The sequence below is a fragment of the Staurois parvus genome, unplaced genomic scaffold, assembly GCF_062004578.1.
Source record: "Staurois parvus isolate SC_StPar_1 unplaced genomic scaffold, SC_StPar_1.0 ptg003105l, whole genome shotgun sequence".
NCBI lineage: Eukaryota > Metazoa > Chordata > Amphibia > Anura > Ranidae > Staurois > Staurois parvus.
Window position 1 is genome coordinate 8,744 of NW_028320901.1, and position 20,907 is coordinate 29,650.

Below are 20,907 nucleotides of genomic sequence, written 5' to 3' on the forward strand. Positions count from 1 at the left end.
GCAGCCACGTGAGACACAGAAAGTCGCATGACAAGTCAAAACATTCATTTCAATGGGTGCCATCTTAATTGCTGAGACCCAAGACACAGCAACAAAAAAAAGTTCCCGCATTACTTTTCTAGGTCTCCCTTGTGGCACAAGTGCCATAGACTGCAATGTTAATGCGATCGTAAACCGCAGCTAAAAAAAAAAAATATCCCCTGCAGGGTAATGTCATATTGTCCTAGTATGCAACGCAGATTAGCAGATTTAGAGACACTTACCTTAAAGCGAAGCCCTGCAGTGGCACGCTGTCACCGCTGCAGAGGCTTCAGTCTATAGGCAAGCTGCTGTGCCCATTAGGCTCCATGCACACGGGGCGTTTTAATAACGCTGGTAGCATTAGCTGTGAAAAGTCATGTTAAAAATGCAAGTTTTTTAACATTTTTGTATTAGCGTTTACGTTTTTTTTTTTTACACACAAATATGCCAAAATGCTGTTTATCTGCGTTTTTCAGCATTAGAGCGTTTTTACAGCTACAAATCTGCTCCAGAAACCCACCAGCCAAAAAACACCCCTTCCAAAAAAAATGCTGATTAAAGCCTATGTGTGCATGGACACACAGGATAACATGCAGGGGAATTTACTGGCTGTAGAAAAAAAAACGCCAAAAGCAAAAAACAGCCGCTGTAGAAACGTCCTGTGTGTATGAGGACTTAGACTGCAGGATCTAACTGCTGTAACAGGAGAGTGGAGGCAAGACTACCAAAATGGAGGCTATGAGTACAATGCCTATGCGACTGCATAGCTAGTCCTGTGACTTCAACCGGCCTTTAAGCTCAGAATGGATTTCGATTTTTTTCTGTGTTTTTGGGAAAGATAAAAGACCTTGGGTGGTCAGCACAGACACATTTATTCCAGTATGCTTTATACACGCATATTTTGCAAAATAAAACAAATATACAAATACATTAACAAGCGTTGTCAATTGTAACTGGCACTAGTGTTATAAGTGGATCAAACTGGTGAGCAGAATCACGGTATTGGACTGCAGCACATCGCAAAATATTGTAAAACCACCCAGTAGCACCGTCTTGGCAAACCTTAGAAGAAACAACACCAGCGCTGTTTCTATACCGACACCGGCATTGCACAGATGAACAGTACGGACACTCCGACCACCTCATGGACTGTCAGACGCGTTCTGGTAGGTGGAGCAGGTGTGGCAGCCATGTTGTTCCACATTCCCCCATGTACTGTTACAATGAGTGTGCGCAGTCTCTGAACTCTGCTCCAAATTGCGGTTTTCCAAGTCACATGTGTCCATACAATTCCTCTAAAGCCTGAGTGAGTCTTTGGTAGGTAAATACATTTTTTTTTAAATAATTACATACATTTGTTTTTTCTTAATTATCTACCACAGTCATCGATAGGCCTGGGGTGTGTAATCAAATCCCAGGAGGCCATAGAGGACTATAAAGGAAAAAAGTATTAAAATTCCCATTCAGCCAGGCACTTAATACCCAGTCTTTGCTGAAGGCACCAAAACCATCAGAGGGTGGTCTGCTCCCTAACAGAAAGGGGACGCTGCCCTTCATTACCTCAGAGTGACTGGTTTCACTAGTGTCATGTGGGCGCCATTTTATGTTCTGTATCATTAATCAATGACAGGAAAAAGGAGACATTTTTCATACTTCTAGTCAAATGGTGCCAGTCACTGTTTGTGCAAAAAAATGAAAAAAATAAAATAAAAATAAATTAAAAAAAAAAAACAAAAAAAAACCCCTTTGCTAAAAGCATGACTTTATTAATTAATGTTAATGCAAAAGTTCTATCTGCAAAATTAAATTTTTCCTCAACCTCCAAAACTTGGAATGAAGTTTAACCCAGTGACTGATTCTAACCCCATTTATTGAAACCGAATTGCGAAATTCTGTCCCAAAAATGTCTGACATGCAGTCAAAACGTCTCCCATGCTCTGAACATAACCTTGCTGACTGTCGGGTGACAGAAGTCTACAGACGCTCATAGCAAATCACTGACAGTTGGGGAACCGTCACCTTCAGGAATGGCGGCTTGTAGCCACAGACGTGCCTCTTGCTGTCTAGGTTTTAAGAATGAACATTAAAACTGGAAGGTTCTCCGTCCTTTTTATTAATGTGTTTTCCCCAAGCGGTTACCCAGCTTTTTAGCAAAGCTTTCCAAGTGAGCAGAACTGGTTAGTGGTAGAGAATAGAGCTGCAGCAATAGGAGGCCTATATGTCAGTCTGGATTGCACAGTTCCCTTCTGTATTTGGATCACTTTCTCTGTCCGTCTCTCGTTCCTCCCCCAAGGAGTTTGGGATGCTCTGGCTGACCCCTTCCTCTGCTATATAACTCAGCTGTGGGACGTCCGTGCACGGTACAGGGATGGTAATGGAAATGCCGCTTGGCTGGGGGGAATTCTCCAGCCGGTCATTTTCCACTTCAGGGAGCGGGCTCACAGTCACAAAGCGAGTGTGGTACTCGTTGGAACCGTGGCTGCAAGAGGTTTTCATGCTCTCCATGTCGGAGCAGCTGAACTCTGAGAAATGGCTGGAGTGAGAGTCCGCCACAGACGGTAAGCTATCACTAAGAGAAGGAGAGTCACATTCACTGGAATGGGTGCTTTGCTGCTCCAGTAGCTGAGCGTCCATGTCTTCCCTCGTCTCATTTATTTTGGAGCTGCTCTTCTTTCTCAGCTTGCCTTTGCATTTTTTGCTGGCTGTTGCATCTTTGGACCACTTAGTGGCGCTGCATTTGCTCTCAGCTTGGCAGGCTGTGGATCCGCTCACATTACTGCGACTAGGAGCGCTGCCATCATCGACACTGCTGCTGCCACTGTTGTGCCTGAATTTGGCTGGTTTAGACTCGATGTCCACTTGTACTTCCATGCTGTTACCTTCCCTGCAACACATAAGCAGTTTTGATCAACCAGCAGATTTAACCACTTCAGCTTCAAGCCATTTCTGGCACTTTGTTTACATTTTAAAATCAGTATTTCTTCCTAGAAAATGTTTTAGAACCCCCAAATATTATGTATTTTTAAGCAAAGACCCTAGAGAATAAATTGGTGATTTTTTCTTTTTTTTTAATGTCAAACAGTATTTGCACATTGGTTTTTCTAACAGAATTTTTGGGAAAAATTACACTTATTTTAATTTTATTGAAAATTACTAATACATAGCGCAATTATTTGTAAAATATAAAAGATGAAGTTAGGCTGAGTAAATGGATACCAAACATGTCAGGCTTTAAAACTGCATATGCCCGTGCAACAGCGACAATTGGTGTAAATGTAACTATTTATAGGTGGAGCTTTTAAAGCCTTTACAGGTTACCATTTTAGATTTACAGAAGTGATTGGATACTAGAATTACTGTCCATGATCTGAAGATCGCAGCAATACCTCACGTGTATGGGACAATCGCTGTTTCATTGTGTGCAGAAGCAACACGTGCATTTGCCTTTACGGGCGAGCATGGGAAGGGACTTCATTTTTTTTTTTTTTTAACATGTTCTCTTAAAAAAAAAAAAAAAATAATAAGTTGGTCACCTTTATTGCTGTCACAAGGAATGTAAACATCCTGCGTGAAAGCAATAGACACCTGACAGATATTTTTATGGAGAAATCTGGGGTCTGAGACACCAAATTCCTCTCCTCTGCACTTGAAAGCATTCAAAAACACCAAGATCAGTATTTTGGAATGCTTTCATATTTTAAAAATGGTGCCGAACGTTTCCTAGTAGGCCGGAAGTGGTGTCAGGCCATCGCTTCCAGTTTGCAATAAAGTTGATCCAATCAAAGCAGATTCTGGGTTGGGAGATCCTGAGAGTGTGGCGAGGAGAAGGACTTTCCCTCCTTCTGCTTGTACAAGCAATCAAGCGGCTCGTGGGATTTGTGGTGCCATTAAGAGATAATGGCACCTCAATCACTTCTTACCGCTTTTCTTTAAACGTCAGCAGAAACATGCGATTCTGCTCGAATTTTCAGAGCGGCCATATGTAAATGAAGTTTAAGATGAGGCAACTCTGTACAATATATCTGTTCAAGATACGGCCGTTCTTAACCTTGGAAACTACTAAGCAACTTATTCACTTCCTGGTTATATCTCGCCTTGACTATTGTAACTCCCTCCTCATCGCAGGCTATCCCCTCTTCAGTCTATCATGAATGCAGCTGCCAGATTCATCCACCTTACTAACCGTTCTGTATCTGCCACCCCTCTCTGCCAATCCCTCCACTGGCTTCCTGTTGCCCAACAAATAAAATTCAAAACATTAACAATAACATATAAAGCCATTTATAACTCTGCCCCAAATTACATCACCAATCTTGTCTCCAAATATCACCCAAATCGTACTCTCCGCTCCTTGCACGACCTCCTACTCTCTAGCTCCCTTGTTCCCTCCTCCCATGCTCGTCTCCAGGACTTCTCCAGAGCCTCCCCCATCCTCTGGAACTCTCTACCCCAATTTATCAGTCTATCAACTACTCTGCTCACTTTTAGGCGATCTCTGAAAACCTCTCTCTTCAGGGAAGCCTATCCTGCCCTCAGCTAATAATGGAATCTTCTACTCTTCCAACCAGTCCATTTCCCACAGTTACTACCTTTTGTACCACTAGCCCCTCCCTCCTAAATTGTAAGCTCCAAGGAGCAAGGCTCTCAAATCCCTCTTGTATTAAACTGTATTGTTGTTGTATTGTCTCCCGTTATATTGTAAAGCGCTGAGAAAACTGCGGGCGCTATATAAATCCTGTATAATAATAATAATATACAAAATGGCTCCTTTCACTGTGTACCATATTGGGGTCAGTCAAATCATCTGTTTGTAAAGCACCATAAGCAAGCTATTAGCCCTTTCAATGCAACCACAATCTATAAAAACATACCTGTCCAGCGGGATGTAGGAATTCAGAATGGATCCAGCCATGGCTTTGGTGCTTGCATTGTCACTGACTGTTCCTAAACTCACAGTTCCAGATTCTCCACTCAGACTGTATCTCTCCTTCTGAATGTCGGCCTGGACTTCCAGCCTGCAGAGAGGGAGACAAACATTACTTTATGTGTGTGCAGTGCCTCCAGCCTCTGAATAAAACTGGTCAATATACCACCAAGAATTACAAAGTAACTGGCAGTTATGGGAAACGACCTCACAATTGGCTTTTTCATGATGCACAATAAGCCAATATGGACTAAAAGAAGTCTTAGTGATAGGGTAGAAATGTATTTAAAAAAAAAAAATACAAAAAATTCCCCAACACACTCTTCTGCTGGTCAGGTTAGAGCAGCCCACCTCAGCAAGGCACCTCTACAGAGTGTGCTCAACAATGCTATACTGTCTGAGATCCCAGCTATGGGACACACTTTATATATGATTGAAACTCCTTTAGCTAAACTCTTAGAAATGAGTACAGAAGCCTCACTTCCTACCGCCCAACATGGAGAGGAATATAGACAGTGGGAGAGGGGTTGCAGTACAATGATTTAGAGCATGAATACCTCGAAGACACAGGATAGGCAGCCTCTATCTATTAAAGATAAATGATTCCAATAAATCTTTAGCTAACACAGAAAACAGAAAAGTTTGGATAGAAAACAGAATATCTAGTAACAGAAGCAAAAGGCTTTATTTTTCTTAGTTATCCACAAGCAGCAGATGTGAGGAAGATGAATTGTACTTTACCGATTAAAACAATTGACCATGGCACTTCCTGAAAGGCTGCCGGTGATGCTGGCACCGGCCAATGCCATGGTACTGGCGGTTTCGCTCAGGTTGTCCCGGATTGCACCGATTCTATCCATGTGGCTTCCACTGGCGCTCAAGCTGCCCGTCATTCCTCCTACACTTCCTTCCCCAATACTGGGGTTGTGACGAGCCTCGGCTACAGATGTGGCATCTAAACAAAACAGACACAGTGCTAAAGCAAAGCATAGGACCCCTCAATGCTGCAGGCTGGCTCTGCCATCAATCTGCACTGCACACATGGAACTTCATTCAGTTGCATAATAACTGTGCACACTTTTATAGTTGCCCAATAATTGTACACACATAGATATTCACCTAAGAAAGCCAAAACCTCACTTTTACTTTCTTAAATATTCAGGTTTGAGGTTTATTAACATTTTGGATTGACCGAGAGTACTGTAGTCATTCAATACTGAAATGAACCCTCAAAAATCCACTTTGCCTAAACAATTGTGCACACAGTGTGGATTATATGCAAACCTCCTCTTTATATAGGAGCCTTTTTTAACTTAGTATGATTTTGGATGACTTTTTGATCTCCGAGATGTTTTGTTTTTTTATTTTTTGGAAGATGCTACCGTAGATGTGTTGACTGTTTATACTATTGAAGGACTGATCTGCATGTTTTGGGAAGCACAGGTTTTTCGGCAAACTGTACTTTTTTCTTTTGTTTAGAACCCTCCGTCTGGCCAGTTGGATATAATTTATTCATCCCCATATCATATGGCTGATCTCATGAACAGTAATAGTACGCATTTTGGTAATGTATGGGTTAGATGAAATGATTACTTTTTGCAAGCAGTTGCCACTTTCAGCCACAAGATGGGGAAGAGTGTTCTTGCCTTGAGTGCAGCGTCCAGGCAGTTAGCAGGGAAATGATCACCGAACACATTTTTTCTGAGATGGAATGAAGGAAATACTGCCTGGCTTATACTAACAGGATGTAGAACCTGACCACAGGACGCTTTGTGGAGTTTCCCTACTAGCAAAGTAAACAGCCTGAGTGGAAAGAACAGCAGGTTGATGAGCAGTAAAAACTTTGTGTATTACCTATACTCAGCAGCCCTTAGGCCTGGGACAGCAGACGGGTGTGCTTGCCAGGAAACAGTCAAGTTGTGCAATCTGGAAAATTTAAAACAAGAATTTCTGCACTGGAGGGGCAGAGCAGAGAGCCGGTAACTGACAGCCACTGCTCTGTTCTCAGAGTGGACCTGAGAACTGAAGTGATCAGTGGTCTTTGAATGCTCAGTTCTCTGTGTAGAGCCAGTGGGGGACAGCTGCAGCTTCGATCGGTGCTGCAGCCATCTAGGTGAGTATGTATGGTTTTTTTTAAATATCCCGCATTGTTGCTGTATCTGCTTTAAAAAGTACTAAATGGAGTGAGCCTTTAGCTGCTTCCCAACAGCCCACAGCCTATAAAAAGACTGGAAGAAGCACAGATGCAGGGGGATAACGTACCTGCACATCATCCCGCACAGATGGCTCCTGCGCTGCTCACAGAGAGCATACCCAGGAGCCCGGACATCCATGTGTTTTACTCAAACACAGCAAATCATATTGTAAACATGACAAACCAAAGGAAAGATCAGTTCACTCTGCTCTCACACAGTGCATGTACACTCAGACTGCAGTGCTAGCCAGCTGCAGTGTCCCTGATCTTGGCCCAGTGTAGCAGTAAAAAAAATGCAGCCAACACCCGTCACCTCTCCCAATGTCACCAGTGCTCACAATAACACCGCCATAGCCCACACCAGCGCCCGGATCACCGCCATACCCCACACCAGCGCCCTGCTCACCGCCATACCCCACACCAGCGCCCGGATCACCGCCATACCCCACACCAGCGCCCGGATCACCACCATACCCCACACCAGCGCCCGGATCACCGCCATACCCCACACCAGCGCCCGGATCACCGCCATACCCCACACCAGCGCCCGGATCACCGCCATACCCCACACCAGCGCCCTGATCACTGACATATGTAATACCAGCATATTGTATTTAAGGGTCTCAACTATCAGTTTTCAAATATATACCCCATAGTTTATAAAGTCTATAACTTTCACACAGACTAAATAATATACTGTTTTGGGGTATTTTTACCCCAAAAAAGAAAATATCTGAAGAAAATCTATGAAGAAAAAATGATTTGCAAAATTTTATAACAAAAACTAAGCAAAAAATGTTTTTTCCCCAAAAATATTTGGCTTTTTTTCATTTATATAGCAAAAAATTAAAAACCCAGTGGTGATTAAATATCAGCAAAAGAAAGCTTCATTTGTCTCAAAAAAATTATAAACGTTTCCTTTGGACACAGTGTTGCATGACTGAGTAATTGTCACTCAAAGTGTGACAATGATGAAAGCTAAAAATTGACCTGGGCAGGAAGGGATAAAGTGCCTGGACTTGAAGTGGTTAATTTGTATGCCATTTACTACATGTCCACCTAATGTTACCCTGACCCTGGAGGGGCAACACTGATAGATCTCAGTGCAGAACAAATCAATTGTCACCCCATTACAGGAAGTAGAAAATGAACAGATATACTGTATATATCATTTATTTTAGGCATAGAAATGAACCTCCCCTTGAAGTCTTTATAATTAATCATTGCCCCCCTGACACAGATATCAAAGTGTGCTAATCTATGACTTTACCTGAAGCCTAAATGGACAGATGCCATATAGAAAACATATGCTGCACTTTATCATCAAATCTCTCAATGCTCTGTATGGATATGGGGACTTTAAAATATAGAATGTCATCAGTATACACAACAGCAGGAAGTTCTCCTGCAATAAAGTCACGGTACGCAGCTCCCTAGAAGTTGAAGTGGTAGCAGTTCTCATCTGGGTGGTGGGCCTTATTAAAGCTCACGTGACAGGCGGGATTCTAATCTTTCCTTATAAGGGAGGCGATGAACAGGAGGACGCCGCGAACAGCCAAGCAATTTCATCGAGGCTGTCATACATTAGAACCACCAGCAGGGGATGCCAGATTTCCTTAGTAATAGTAATTTGACAATACATTATACAGCACATTGTGTACAAGCTAGAGGATTGTGGAATAGAATGCAACTAATTTAAAGTGGTTTTTTGTTTTTTAATTTAAACTTTATCTCTTGATTAAGCTGGCTGACCCTGAATCCATCCACCCTGTCACATGGCATTCTACCCACACGGCAGAACTATACAACAATTGCCAGGACACTTAAACATCACAGAGAGGAAAAAAGTAAAAGGTGGAGGAAGTCCTGTTCATTAGTTTGTTAAAGAGAAATCCCTCTGACCGGACAGAGGACCAAACATCCACCATGCCGTACCGATGTTATCTCAGGCTCCTTACTTTAGTTCTGGCCAGCTCTCATTATTAAAGGATAAGTTCACCTTTCCTACCATGTTACACCTGTATTCAGGGTGTAACATGTCACTAAACGAGCAGCCCCCACACCCCCCTTTGTGACAGCAGGATTGGGATCTTCTCCATGTACCCAGTGTCACAAATGTTTAATAACATGGCCGTGCGGGGAACCATCCACCTGGCTGCATCATTTATTCAGAGTACTGTGAATGACAGAACTACCACTACAGTCAGCCATTGCAGCTGACGGTGCTGGTGAGCGCCATAGTAGTCCATTGAATCTTCCTGTCCTTCAATAACTGCCTGCCCATACGAGGTACAGGCAGACCGCTACACTGACAGTCTGCAGGGGCCTGACAATGCACCTTTGATCTGCTTATCACTGGTGCAATGCTTTACAGGCTCCTGATAACAAATAAATTAATAAAAGTACAATTTTTTTTAAGCTGCAAAAAAAAAAAAAAAAAAAAAAAAAAAAAAGAGTGCACTTATTTATTTATTTTTAAAGTGAACGTGTCCTTATTTCACTGTCTGTTTTTGGATTGAGCAATAAGCAGTTCACATGCTGATGTGAGAATTAAAGTGGTTGTAAAAGCAGTAGGTTTTTTACCTTTATGTATTCTATTCATGAAGGTAAAAAAACCTTCAATGTGCAGCTCCATCCCCCCATAATTTTTAACCAAGCCCGATCCAGTGATGTGCACGAGAGCAGCGGCTCTCCCAGGTCTCTCCCTCCTCATTGGCTGAGACACAGCAGCAGGACCCATCATTGTCAAATCACAGCCAGTGAGGAGGGAGTCGGGAGAGGGCTGAGCCACACGCTGTTTGTCTTATGGACACACACAGGCATCTCGGGTGCGAACACACACTCACACACACACACACACACACACACACACACACACACACACACACACACGCGCGCGCCCCAAAGCAAACAGCTTGCTCTGGAGACATTCGGGGGAGGGGGGAGCCAGGAGCGCTGGTGGGGGGGCCCGCAAAAAGGAGGACCAGGGTTGCTCTGTGCAAAACTACTGCACAGAGCAGGTAAGTATGACAAGTTTGTTTTTATTTTTCTTTAAAGCTGCACCATTAGTATCACTTTAAAATCTTATTTAAAAGACAGAAAAAAAAACAATTAGAGCGTTAAAAAACAGAACATAACACATTTACAGCTCTCACCTGCAGCAGTGTTCACTCCACCGACATTGATGTCATTTTCATCATCAAATTCAATACGGACACCTTTGCCATTACCGGCTGACACGCCGCACCCTCCACTCCGGCACAGCGATATGGGAACTACACCGTAAACATAGGCAAGCATAATGGGGACACCAATACCTTCAGGGTAAAATAAAGGATTACATTAGTAGACGTTCTTCTTTACTTTGAAGGGAACATTGAGGCTTCACATAAGTTCATGTTGTCATGCGCTTTCACAATTTAAAATCCCTAAAGTTGGCCACACATATTACAGACTGAGTATACAAGCCCTTTAGGATCTACCAACAACTTTGTAGAAGCAAGTGCCTTCCAGACTTTATACAAACCGAATGGATTATTTTTGGTTATTACACAGCTTTGTTAAATCTAAGGGGAGGATGTACAGATCATAAAATCATATTTTACCATTTATGGCTAAATTAACAGTTACCCCCAACAAACACCGCATATCAGAGGTACTAAATGGCCAGGGAGGACTGTCAGGATGTAATTGCTATCTGTGTCCCCACTGCATAGATGATCTTATTTTCCCTATTCTACCCAAACCAAAAAAATGTTTTGGCTAGAAATGGACAGTATGGGGGATAGGCGCACTTTTAAGAGGCACCGTGTGGAGCCAAGAAGTGGTTTTCAAGTTCACCCACCTACAGTTACAGCAGCAACAACTGGAGAAACAATGACGGATAAGGTGACGCCACCCGCTATTGCCAGGTTCCTCTTGTGCTTTGAAATATCTTTACCTTCATATCGGTTATGAATCTGGAGAGAAGATACCAGTATTAGATAAATGTAATACAAAGACTTCATAGGTCATTATATAAGCTGTTCTATAAGATACAAACACATATGGATTATTAGCATTGTCTGAAAAAAAGCATTCTGATTATTTCAAAACGGTCAGTCAACCATCAAAATAGAATGTAACAACAGTGGCGTCCCAAGGCAGGTGCGGGGGGTGCAGTCCGATGATGGTTCTATCATCGATTGATCGTGCCTGAAACCGGACCGTTCCACAAAATGGTAAGTTGTAAAGCAAGCCGACGATCCCCACAGGATGGATCCGAACCATCCTGTAGGGATTGTCAACTTTCTTTACAACTTACCTTTTTTTGGAGCGGGTCCGGTGTCACGCCGTATAGGTTGCATGAGGATGATCCTGCGGGGTGACACCGGTGTATCGGCAAGATGTGTCTCCCATGTAGATATGTCCCCCTGAAGCAACTGCGCATGTTCCGGTTTCAGGCACGATCAATCAATGATAGAACTATCATCGTGCCTGAAACCAGGACATGCACAGTTGTCCTGGACCAGCTCCAAGAAAAGGCACGTTGTAAAGAAAGCAGACGATCCCGGCAGGATGGATCGGATCTGCGGATTGAGCATAATGGATTGGAGTCCGATCTATTATGCTCAATCCGCAGATCCGATCCATTCTGCGGGGATCGTCGGAGGGGGTTGTCTCTAAGTGTTACCGCACTGGGTGACACCAACCCTAGGGACGCCTCTGCGTAACAACCACCATTTCCACTTATACAGCGAAGAACAGTCTCTATAGGACACAGATTCACAGTCTGGTTTGGAAAGAGGGAAGGTGAGGTTCTGCTTCAGTACTGTGACTGCATTTACCAAGAGTGTAAGTGAATGAATTTCATTTTAAGGCATATTTCCTCATGTCACTTCCCCACTACCTGTCACAGTTTCGGAGGCTCTAGAATGCCAGGATCGTACAAACACCCCTCCCTAAATGACCCCTTTTTGGAAGGAAGACACTCCATTTGATAAGAGGTATGGTGAGTATTTTACAGATATTTTTGTCACAGGGTTTTGAAAAAGAAAAGAAAAAAACACATTTTTCTTTTCTTCGTTTTCCAAAAACGTGGCAACAAATGAGATCTGCAAAATACTCGCCTCTTAGCAAATACCTTGGAGAATCTACTTTCCACAAAGGGGTCACTTGGGGGGGGGGGCCTTCTACTATCCTGGTATTTCAGGGCTAACATTAGAAGCTTATGCCAAACATCACCCACTCTTGAAGACCAAGCCTTTTCTGACACTTTGTTCACATGAAAAAACATTTTTTTTGCTAGAAAATTACTTTGAACCCTCAAACATTATATATTTTTTTTAAAGCAGAGACCCTACAGAATAGCACACTGGGTGTTGAAATTTTTTTACGTCACACAATATTTGCGCAGCAATTTTGCAAAAGCGAATCTTTGGAGAAAAATACACTTTTTAGAATTGTAATACACAAAAACACAATATATTGCCCAAGTGTTTTAGAACATATAAAAGATTATGTTACACCGAGTAAATAGATACCAAACATGACATGCTTTAAAATTGCGCATGCCAGTGCAATGGCAACAAAGTACATACATTTTTATCGATCGACAATGCTTTATAAGCCTTTACAGGTCACCAATTTATATTTACATGGGAGGTCTAGTGCTAGAATTACTACCCTCGATCTGACATTTGCGGCGATACCGCACATGCATGCTGCAACCGCTGTTTACATACCGGCACGGGGTCAACACTTGCGCACGTAGGTGCGCACGTGCGGGGGGGGCAAGGGTGCTTTTTTTTCTTAGTTGTTTTACTTTTTTTCTATTATTTTTACACTGTCCATTTCTTAATTACTTTTTTTTGCTATCACAGGGAATGTAAATATCCCCTCTGACTGCAATGTATGGGTCCCAACACTAAACCTTGGGTGCGCACCCTTGTGTTGGTGAAGCCAGAGCGAAGTACAGGTATGTCGCTTTGCCTGTACAAAGTGGGCAGGAAGTGGTTAAACTAACTGGAGGAAAGTTCAAAACTAATCTCAGAAACTATTATTTTACTGAGAGTAGTTGATGGTTGGAATAAACTTCCAGCAGAGGTATTGAGTCAGTCAACAGTAAATAGCTTCAAACATGCGTGGCACAAGCAAAGATCTGTACTCAGACAATAAAGGTTAAAAAAAAAAAAACACAAACATAAAAAAACTAAAACAAATAAGCCACCCCTCCCCCTCCCCCCAACGCACGCAAAAATGGGCAGACTCTATGAACCACTCAGTCTTTTTCTGCCATCACTTTTCTATGCTTCTATGGTTCAAGGTGGAATATGTCATCTTCAGATGGTTCTCACTGTGCTTGGTAAAGCAGTAAAGCACAGCTGTTCATTTCAGTAGCGTAACTCGTATGGTCCTTTGAAAACTAAAAGCAGCTGGTGGGGAAACTGCAATAAGCAAAGCCCACAGGTAGGGTGGTCTGAAGATGGCCATTCATATACAGACCGAGAGTTGGCATTTTGATAAGTATGTCAGTCCATGGGAGCTGCACATCAGAATCTCTTTGCAAAAACTCATGTTTGTTAGTGATACAAGGGCATCCATATGGTCCCCGTACAGGGACTGCCCCTTCTACCTTAATGCATTTCACCAATGGAGGCTTGATCATCGAAGATGGGGTGGTCCCTGGGTGGGGACAATATGGACTTGTATCACTAACAGTAAAGAGTTATAAAGGAAAAGAGATTGTGGTGTGCGGCTCCCATTGACTGACACTTAGACGCAGGAGCGGACTCACAACTCATGGGGCCCCCGGGCAATAGGGGATCAAGGGGCCCGTGTCCTTTCCCACACTCAAAAATGCCTATAAAAAAAAAAAGGTACCAGGGGCATTTCATGGGGCCCCCTACTGACCCTGGGCCCTCGGGCAGTGCCCAAGCACTCGAATGGTCAGTCCACCCCTGCTTAGACAAGAGGAGACGGAGCTTTATGAGCCAGCAATCTGGGCATTCGCAGAGAGCAAGTGAGGCACAGGTCTTGAGAGGTGCTACAAGCTTGGGATTTTGATTGTGTTGATGGGGTAATCGAGAAATGTTCTTTCCATCAGCCCGTGCTTTAAGGAAAGAGAATTGCATAATGTAGCCTAAGGCTGGCCATAAATTATACAATTATCTTCCAATTTCCTTTAGATTTACCTTCAACTGTGTAGTGCAAGGGCCTGCCTAATTGGATACAACTCAAAGTGTGGTTTAGGTTTGTCATTCTATTATATGGTTTTTGGTAAATCTAAACCAAAAATCTCCAGATAATTGTATAATGTATGGCCAGCCTTAGATTAGTGGAAAAAAGAGTAAATGAACAGATACAATGTTTCCTGGAGAGCACTACCAGCTCACAATTGTATGCATTGCCTGAAGTTGCTATTTAAAGAAAAAATTGAAAGAGCTAACCCTGCTTTCATGCAGCCATCACACGCAGATCTATTTTTGTCAAGTTGGGTGGTGCAAAGTTAGCCATCAATAGCTCACATTTTGGCACATTCAGGACAAGTTGTCCAGAATTGGAGCTATGTATGGTTCACTGAATTGTAGCCCTTTGCTGAATGAATTACCACATTATATCACTCTGAAGAGGATCTGCTGACAGCTGTGTAATGTCTACACTTGATCAGATCTCCCACGTTTGTCAACTCCTTGCTCCTTTATCAGAAAAGGATTTGTAAAACCGTTTAAACATACCACATTGGTGCTTGTCGTCTAAACTTTTATAGCTGCACATAAAGAGGTTAGAATGTGCGACAGCTCAGAAGGCAACGCCACTCCTTGCTTCTTACTCAACAGGTACTAAGCCATGTACAACCGCACATGAGGAAACAACTGAAGATCAAGTTTATTTCCCAACACAAGGGAGGATTCCATTACAAATTAACACCTACTGATTGGGCCTTTACCATCAGAACTAAAGTCCTTCTCACAGTGACTGCATTTTTAAAGGGCCCTTATATTCCAAAATTAAACACATCAGCCCACAGAGTGCCTGATGAGTTCTTAATTATATTTTAAAGGATACGTTCACCTTTCGTAACATGTTACACCCATATTCAGGATAGAACACGTAACATGTTACAGACCCCAACTGCCCTCCCCCCCCCCATTTAATTTTTTTTTTTTTTTTCAGTTGTAGGCTTATAGTTGTTAATAATTTATCAGGCTGCTGTTGGCGGTTGAGGCTCTAAGTTGTTTATTGAGTCTTCCTGTCAGTGTGTAGCTGCCTGCCTGTACGAGGTATGCACAGATCGCTTATTTATTTCATGTACTTCTATAGCGCCATCAATTTATGTAGCGCTTTACATACATATATTGTACATTCACATCAGTCCCTAACCCTCAAGGGGTGTACAATCTAAGGTCCCTAACTCACATTCATACATACATATACTAGGGACAATTTAGACAGGAGCCAATTCACCTACTAGCATGTCTTTGGAATGTGAGAGGAAACCGGAGTACCCAAGGGAAACCCACTCAGGCACAGGGAGAACATGCAAACTCCAGGCAGGTGGTGCCGTGGCTGGGATTCGAACCAGCAACCCTAGTGCTGCCAGGTGGAAGTGCTAACCATTTAGCCACTGTGCTGCCCACAGACTGTCTGCAAGAGCCCTGCATTGAACCCACGACTTCTGATCGCGGACCTGCAAAAAGGTAAACTTACTCTTTACCTGGTACATCCATGAACACAAACACATTGGTGCCTAAAGTATAGCCACCATCATCTCCTGGCCACAGCTGGCTCTATGGCGGGCTGAGGAGGTGCACTGAAAGTTGGAGCAATGACATACTTGCCAATATCTCATTAACAAATGGAGCAATTCAGTGGCTAAAATAGAACAGGAGGTTCTTGAGAAAGGGGGTTTTCCACCCTGAAACAATGAGTTCTTCCTTCTTTCAATTTTCCCCCAGAGTCTGGCTCTGCTCTCATTGCTCTATTCTGGGTACTAACTTCTTGTATGTATTTATGAACATCAGCTGTCATATGACTGAGTGGTGCTGACTCTACCTATGTACATGCATGTATTCTTTCGGATTTAGATTGGAAATAACAGTGTAGCAAACACTCTTACTGTATTCTGCTCGATGTGATAGGACACACTGTATTTGGACATTTTTACCCATTGTACTATAGTGCTTCTACATATGATGACCACAACTTTATTTCAAAAGCACTCTTTGGATGTGATGTGCTTACCTACATATTTACAATTCATTTATTAACAGGTTGATCCACTTTGTAGGGGTTTAAGCGCCCTAAAAAGTGTTAGTTGAAAAACAGTGCTGGCGATAGTAGTGTGCAGATTGTATTGCTAATTTAAAGAGGAGCCCTGAAGGATAATGTAAGGATGTTGGAGTATAGGGGCATGTCAGAGCACAAAAACTAAGAAAAAAAAAGTGAAGACTACTTGACCAAGTTTGTGGGATCCCAGTCAATATCGGCTCCCAAACTGTAAGATAAGATGCAATGACAGGTTCTCTTACATTCTGCTTCCTGTCCACCCTGGAGAATATCTATATTGCTTTTATAGCATCTAGTGACCAAACATAAACCCGTGCTCACACAGGCACACTATAGCATATGCCCATGTGAGGGCTGTGTCTGCTCACAGGTATATCGCCATTCAGGTAGTCTCATTTATGTCAATTTGGATGCAGTGGCTGCATGAACACAGCAGCTGCTTCCAATTTGGCCTCTGTGCGAGTGCATGTGTGTGGCCCTGAACGCAGACCGTGTGCATTTGGGTCCATGCACCCTACTGACTGTCAAATTGGGAGCAGCAACTGGGTCTGTGCATCTGCTGCATCCCAACTGAAATGAATGGGGCTGCCCAGGGGTGGACTGACAACTCATGGGGCCCCCGGGCAATAGGGGATCATGGGGTCCCTGTGTCCTTGCCCAAACTCAAAAAAGCCTATGCAAAAGGTACCAGGGGCATCTCATGGGGCCCCCTACTGACCTCAGGCTCTCAGGCAGTGCCCGAGTTTCCAAATGGTCAGTCCGCCCCTGGGGCTGCCTGCACAGGGATGAACGAACACTCACGCATCCCATGCAGGCAAACACAGCCTGGGAATATGCTACAGTACGCCGGTGTGATCGAGACTTAATGGTGCCAGCAGGTAAGAAAGGAGAATGGCACATAGCCACAAATACATTCAACTACAGGATATAAATGGCAGAATATGCTGCACTTTGTGCAGTGTGTGATGGAACTCTGTGGTATGCACAGAAATGTGTGAACTTCCCGCTGATAAGCACATTATTAAGTTCATGGTCTTTGTACATCTTGTCAGTTAAGACTTGTGTGGAATATGACCTATAGGAAATATGGAATCACTTTATACTTGTACTAGAAGACATATTCCGAAATGTTACTCACAATATACAGCACTCCTATAGTAAATTATATACAAAAAATATCTTCTATTTCTATAAATACACAAACTCTTATAAAGTGCTATACCGCCCACAAAATGCAATTTCTCTTTATATAAAAGTGCTGCTTCCAAAAATGTGCAGTTTATTGCTTTTTATTGCAGCAGAGGGGGGAGGAAGAAGGGACAGAGGAAGATGCCCGGTGTCTGGGGCCAGTGTAGCAGGTGAGCTGCCGATCCTTTCAGTGTTCCTCTCAGACTCAGTCACTTATTGCAATCCAGCTGGTGGCTGCTGATCACTGTGGAGTTCCATCTAGCCCTTCTTTTCCCATTCATCAGCAGAGCTGCACCTGTGGAGGAAGGTAATGTTTGACACTCTCTGATGTCTTGTGTATGTGTGAGTGTGGTCCGGCTATCACATGTTTAATGTCGCTGAGTGATGACATCACGATACCACAACCTGTTCTTCTAGTGCCTGCTGGGCCCAATGCTGCTGATCTCTGACAGTGTGTTGTGTCAGGTCTGTCACTGTTTGGAATTGCTCAGTTCAGGTGGGTTGTGTGTGTGTGAGTGTTGGGCTGCCTTTTATTTCCCACCATTTCCTGGGGAATTCCAGCCTGGGATCCGTCAGTGTGGATCCATCATCCTCTACTCAATGCAACTGTCACCCTGCCACTGCCAGCCACAGATACCATCCGTCGGTGACACTGATTAACAGAGCCTGGGAGGGAGGGAGGCAGACTTTACCAGAGGACATACAGTACCCTCAGTCTCACACTGACAGCTGAATTTAAGTACCTAATTACACTGGATACTGACCCGACAGTGACACCATTATTGCCTCTTTGTATGTCTCTTTTTTTGTTTGTTTCTCTGCCTCATTGGTTAATACAGGTAATTTATATTTGGTTAATATATATTTAGTCTTTAATATTGGTGCTGGTGGCATCTTATGGAACTTATTTTTGCTAATTAAAAGAAATTTAGCACTTTCATGTTTAGTTTTAATATTTTCTGTGGTTTTTAAACATTTTGTTGATCGTGGGTGCAAAGCCTTACAGACTCCTTAAATAAATATATTCATATTTTTTACCAGAAAAAAATATGCATTATTTAATTTTAAAATGTAAAATCAAAATAAGCCTGATACGTAAAAATTATTAACAACAACCTTCTGTGGAAATCCAATGCTTATAAAGTAACGAGGGTGCGCATCCTAATGCACAAAAAAAGACCCCTGGGTTAAAACCTAGCTTTTTTAGGATTTACTTAAACTACAATATCCAACAAAAACTGTGTATGTGTTACACAAATAAGTGGAGGCAGGGACTCTGGTTGTTATTAAACTGTGAATAAGGCCTTTGGCACGATCCTGCAAGGCACAGAGTAATTGTGGGGCTTAACTTGCTTCCTAAAGCTCAACACTCAACTGTACAGTTGTTTTACCTGCCTTGTTAGGCAGGTAAAGTACATGAGCCAAGGTTTTTGATGGAAGGTAATCTGGAAAATATGAGATTTGAAAGCCTCTATCTACAAGTATAACACATACACAGTTTCTGCTGGATATTGTCCTTAAAGCAGTAGTAAACCGCAAGTAAGAAAAAAAAAAATCCCTGCAAGGTAATGTCATAATATGATAGTATAATAGCACATTATGAAGGACTTCCCTTAAAACGAAGCCCTCCAGCGTCATCGCTGCAGAAGTTTCCATCTTCACCCGGTCTTCCTTCCGGGTTCCAAAAAATGTGAGTTACACCCAAGCACATAACATCCCCCCCGAAAAAAATTGAGGACCCCCACATATACGCACATATGAATGTAATCACACATGTCGGGGCTCTTACATGTGAAAACGTAGATTGTGATACACATTGCATATCGCTGCGCACACTGGAGTGAGAGCAATAATTCTAGCACAAGACCTCAACTGATGACCTATAAGGGCTTTTGAAGCGTTACCTATAGAAAATATAGGGTATTGAAGTTTGTCACCATTTCATAGGTTTGCCATGTTCGGTATCTGTTTACTCAGCACAACCTCATCTTTTAAAAATTTGAGTAATTTACTGTTTTTGTTCATCCTAAAATTCACTTTAGTGTGGTTTTTTACAGAAATGTTGTTTTTGCTAGACTTTTGCGGTAATACCGTGTGACATAAAAAATTGGAACTACCGCTATCTTATTCTCTAGGTTGTCTGCTTTCAGAAAATATATGTTTAGGGGAATTGTGTCATCTTCAGGCCTAAAATGATTGTTTTACACGTGTGTGCAAAAAAACGCGGAAACGGCTCTTGCACCAAAAGGGCTAAAAGCATATAATAAATATTCTTAAAGGTGAACTTGACTTTTAAATAGACATAAGAAAATATATATATATATAAAAATCCTATTCACCTAAATGGCTACAGCACTAATCCTAGCTGCAGCTGTCCCCCGCTGCCTCTAAGCCCGAGAACTGAGCAATCAAACACCTCTGATCACTCAGTTTTGTCTTCAGCCTAAGGCTCTTTTGCTCTGCCCCTCCAGTGCTTTCTGGAGCGCTGGGCTGTGAAAAGGGCGGAGCCGCTGGTTCAGTCACCCAGCAGCTGAGAGAGACTTTAAAGTCGAGATCGCAAGCTGGACTGGCAGAATGACATCAGCAGACAGCATACCTGAGCCTGCTGTCAGCTGAAAACAGGTTGCAGACTAACTGCACTCCTGTGATCAACAGAAGTACAGCCAGAAAAGCTTTGGCTACACATCTCCTTCAAGAACTGTTTGTTCACCCTCAGAGTTAAACCCACCGTGGAAAATAGTGGCTGCCATTTAAATTCTGATTGGCTGGAATAGATTACTACAGTTTGCCTTGGTAAGAAATTCTTTATGTGTAACTCACAAAATAAACAGTTGTATAATCAAGATAAAAGTAATTACCTTCCGTCCCACATACACAGGTATCCCAATGATCATTGCAGGAATGGCAATCCCAGCTATCAAGGCTATGCCTACAGGAGCCCCAACAAGGGTTCCCAGCTGCCAAAGGATCTTCTTTTTCCTACTCCATGGCTTCTTCCCCCAAAATGTACATCCTGAAGGGCTGAGAGACACAACAACGACAAGTATGAATACAGCAGCCAGAAGTAGGGGACTGAAACAGAAGTACTAGATACTTGTTACATACATTACATATATATATATATATATATATATATACATACATACATACATACATATATAAAAGCATGAAACCTATTTTCACTTTAAATACGATGGGGGGGGAAGGAGGGAGAGGAGAGAGGGAGGGGTGGGTGGAAGGGAGGGAAGGAGGGGTGGGTGGAAGGGAGGGAAGGAGGGGTGGGTGGAAGGGAGGGAAGGAGGGGTGGGTGGAA

The 20,907-nt window shown here is 42.8% G+C and overlaps 1 protein-coding gene across 1 annotated transcript; it reads right to left on the reverse strand.

Annotated features, from left to right (window-relative positions):
• Positions 1 to 874: 874 nt before the first annotated feature.
• Positions 875 to 20,666, reverse strand: LOC149428598 (E3 ubiquitin-protein ligase RNF19A-like; the record flags this gene model as incomplete). The annotated part of the gene is made up of 6 exons (XM_089667216.1): positions 875 to 2,905; positions 4,893 to 5,036; positions 5,687 to 5,900; positions 10,295 to 10,456; positions 10,984 to 11,098; positions 20,453 to 20,666. Coding segments are annotated over 6 exons (1,519 nt in total), but the record flags the coding sequence as incomplete, so codon positions are not given.
• Between the last annotated feature and the right edge of the window lie 241 nt (positions 20,667 to 20,907).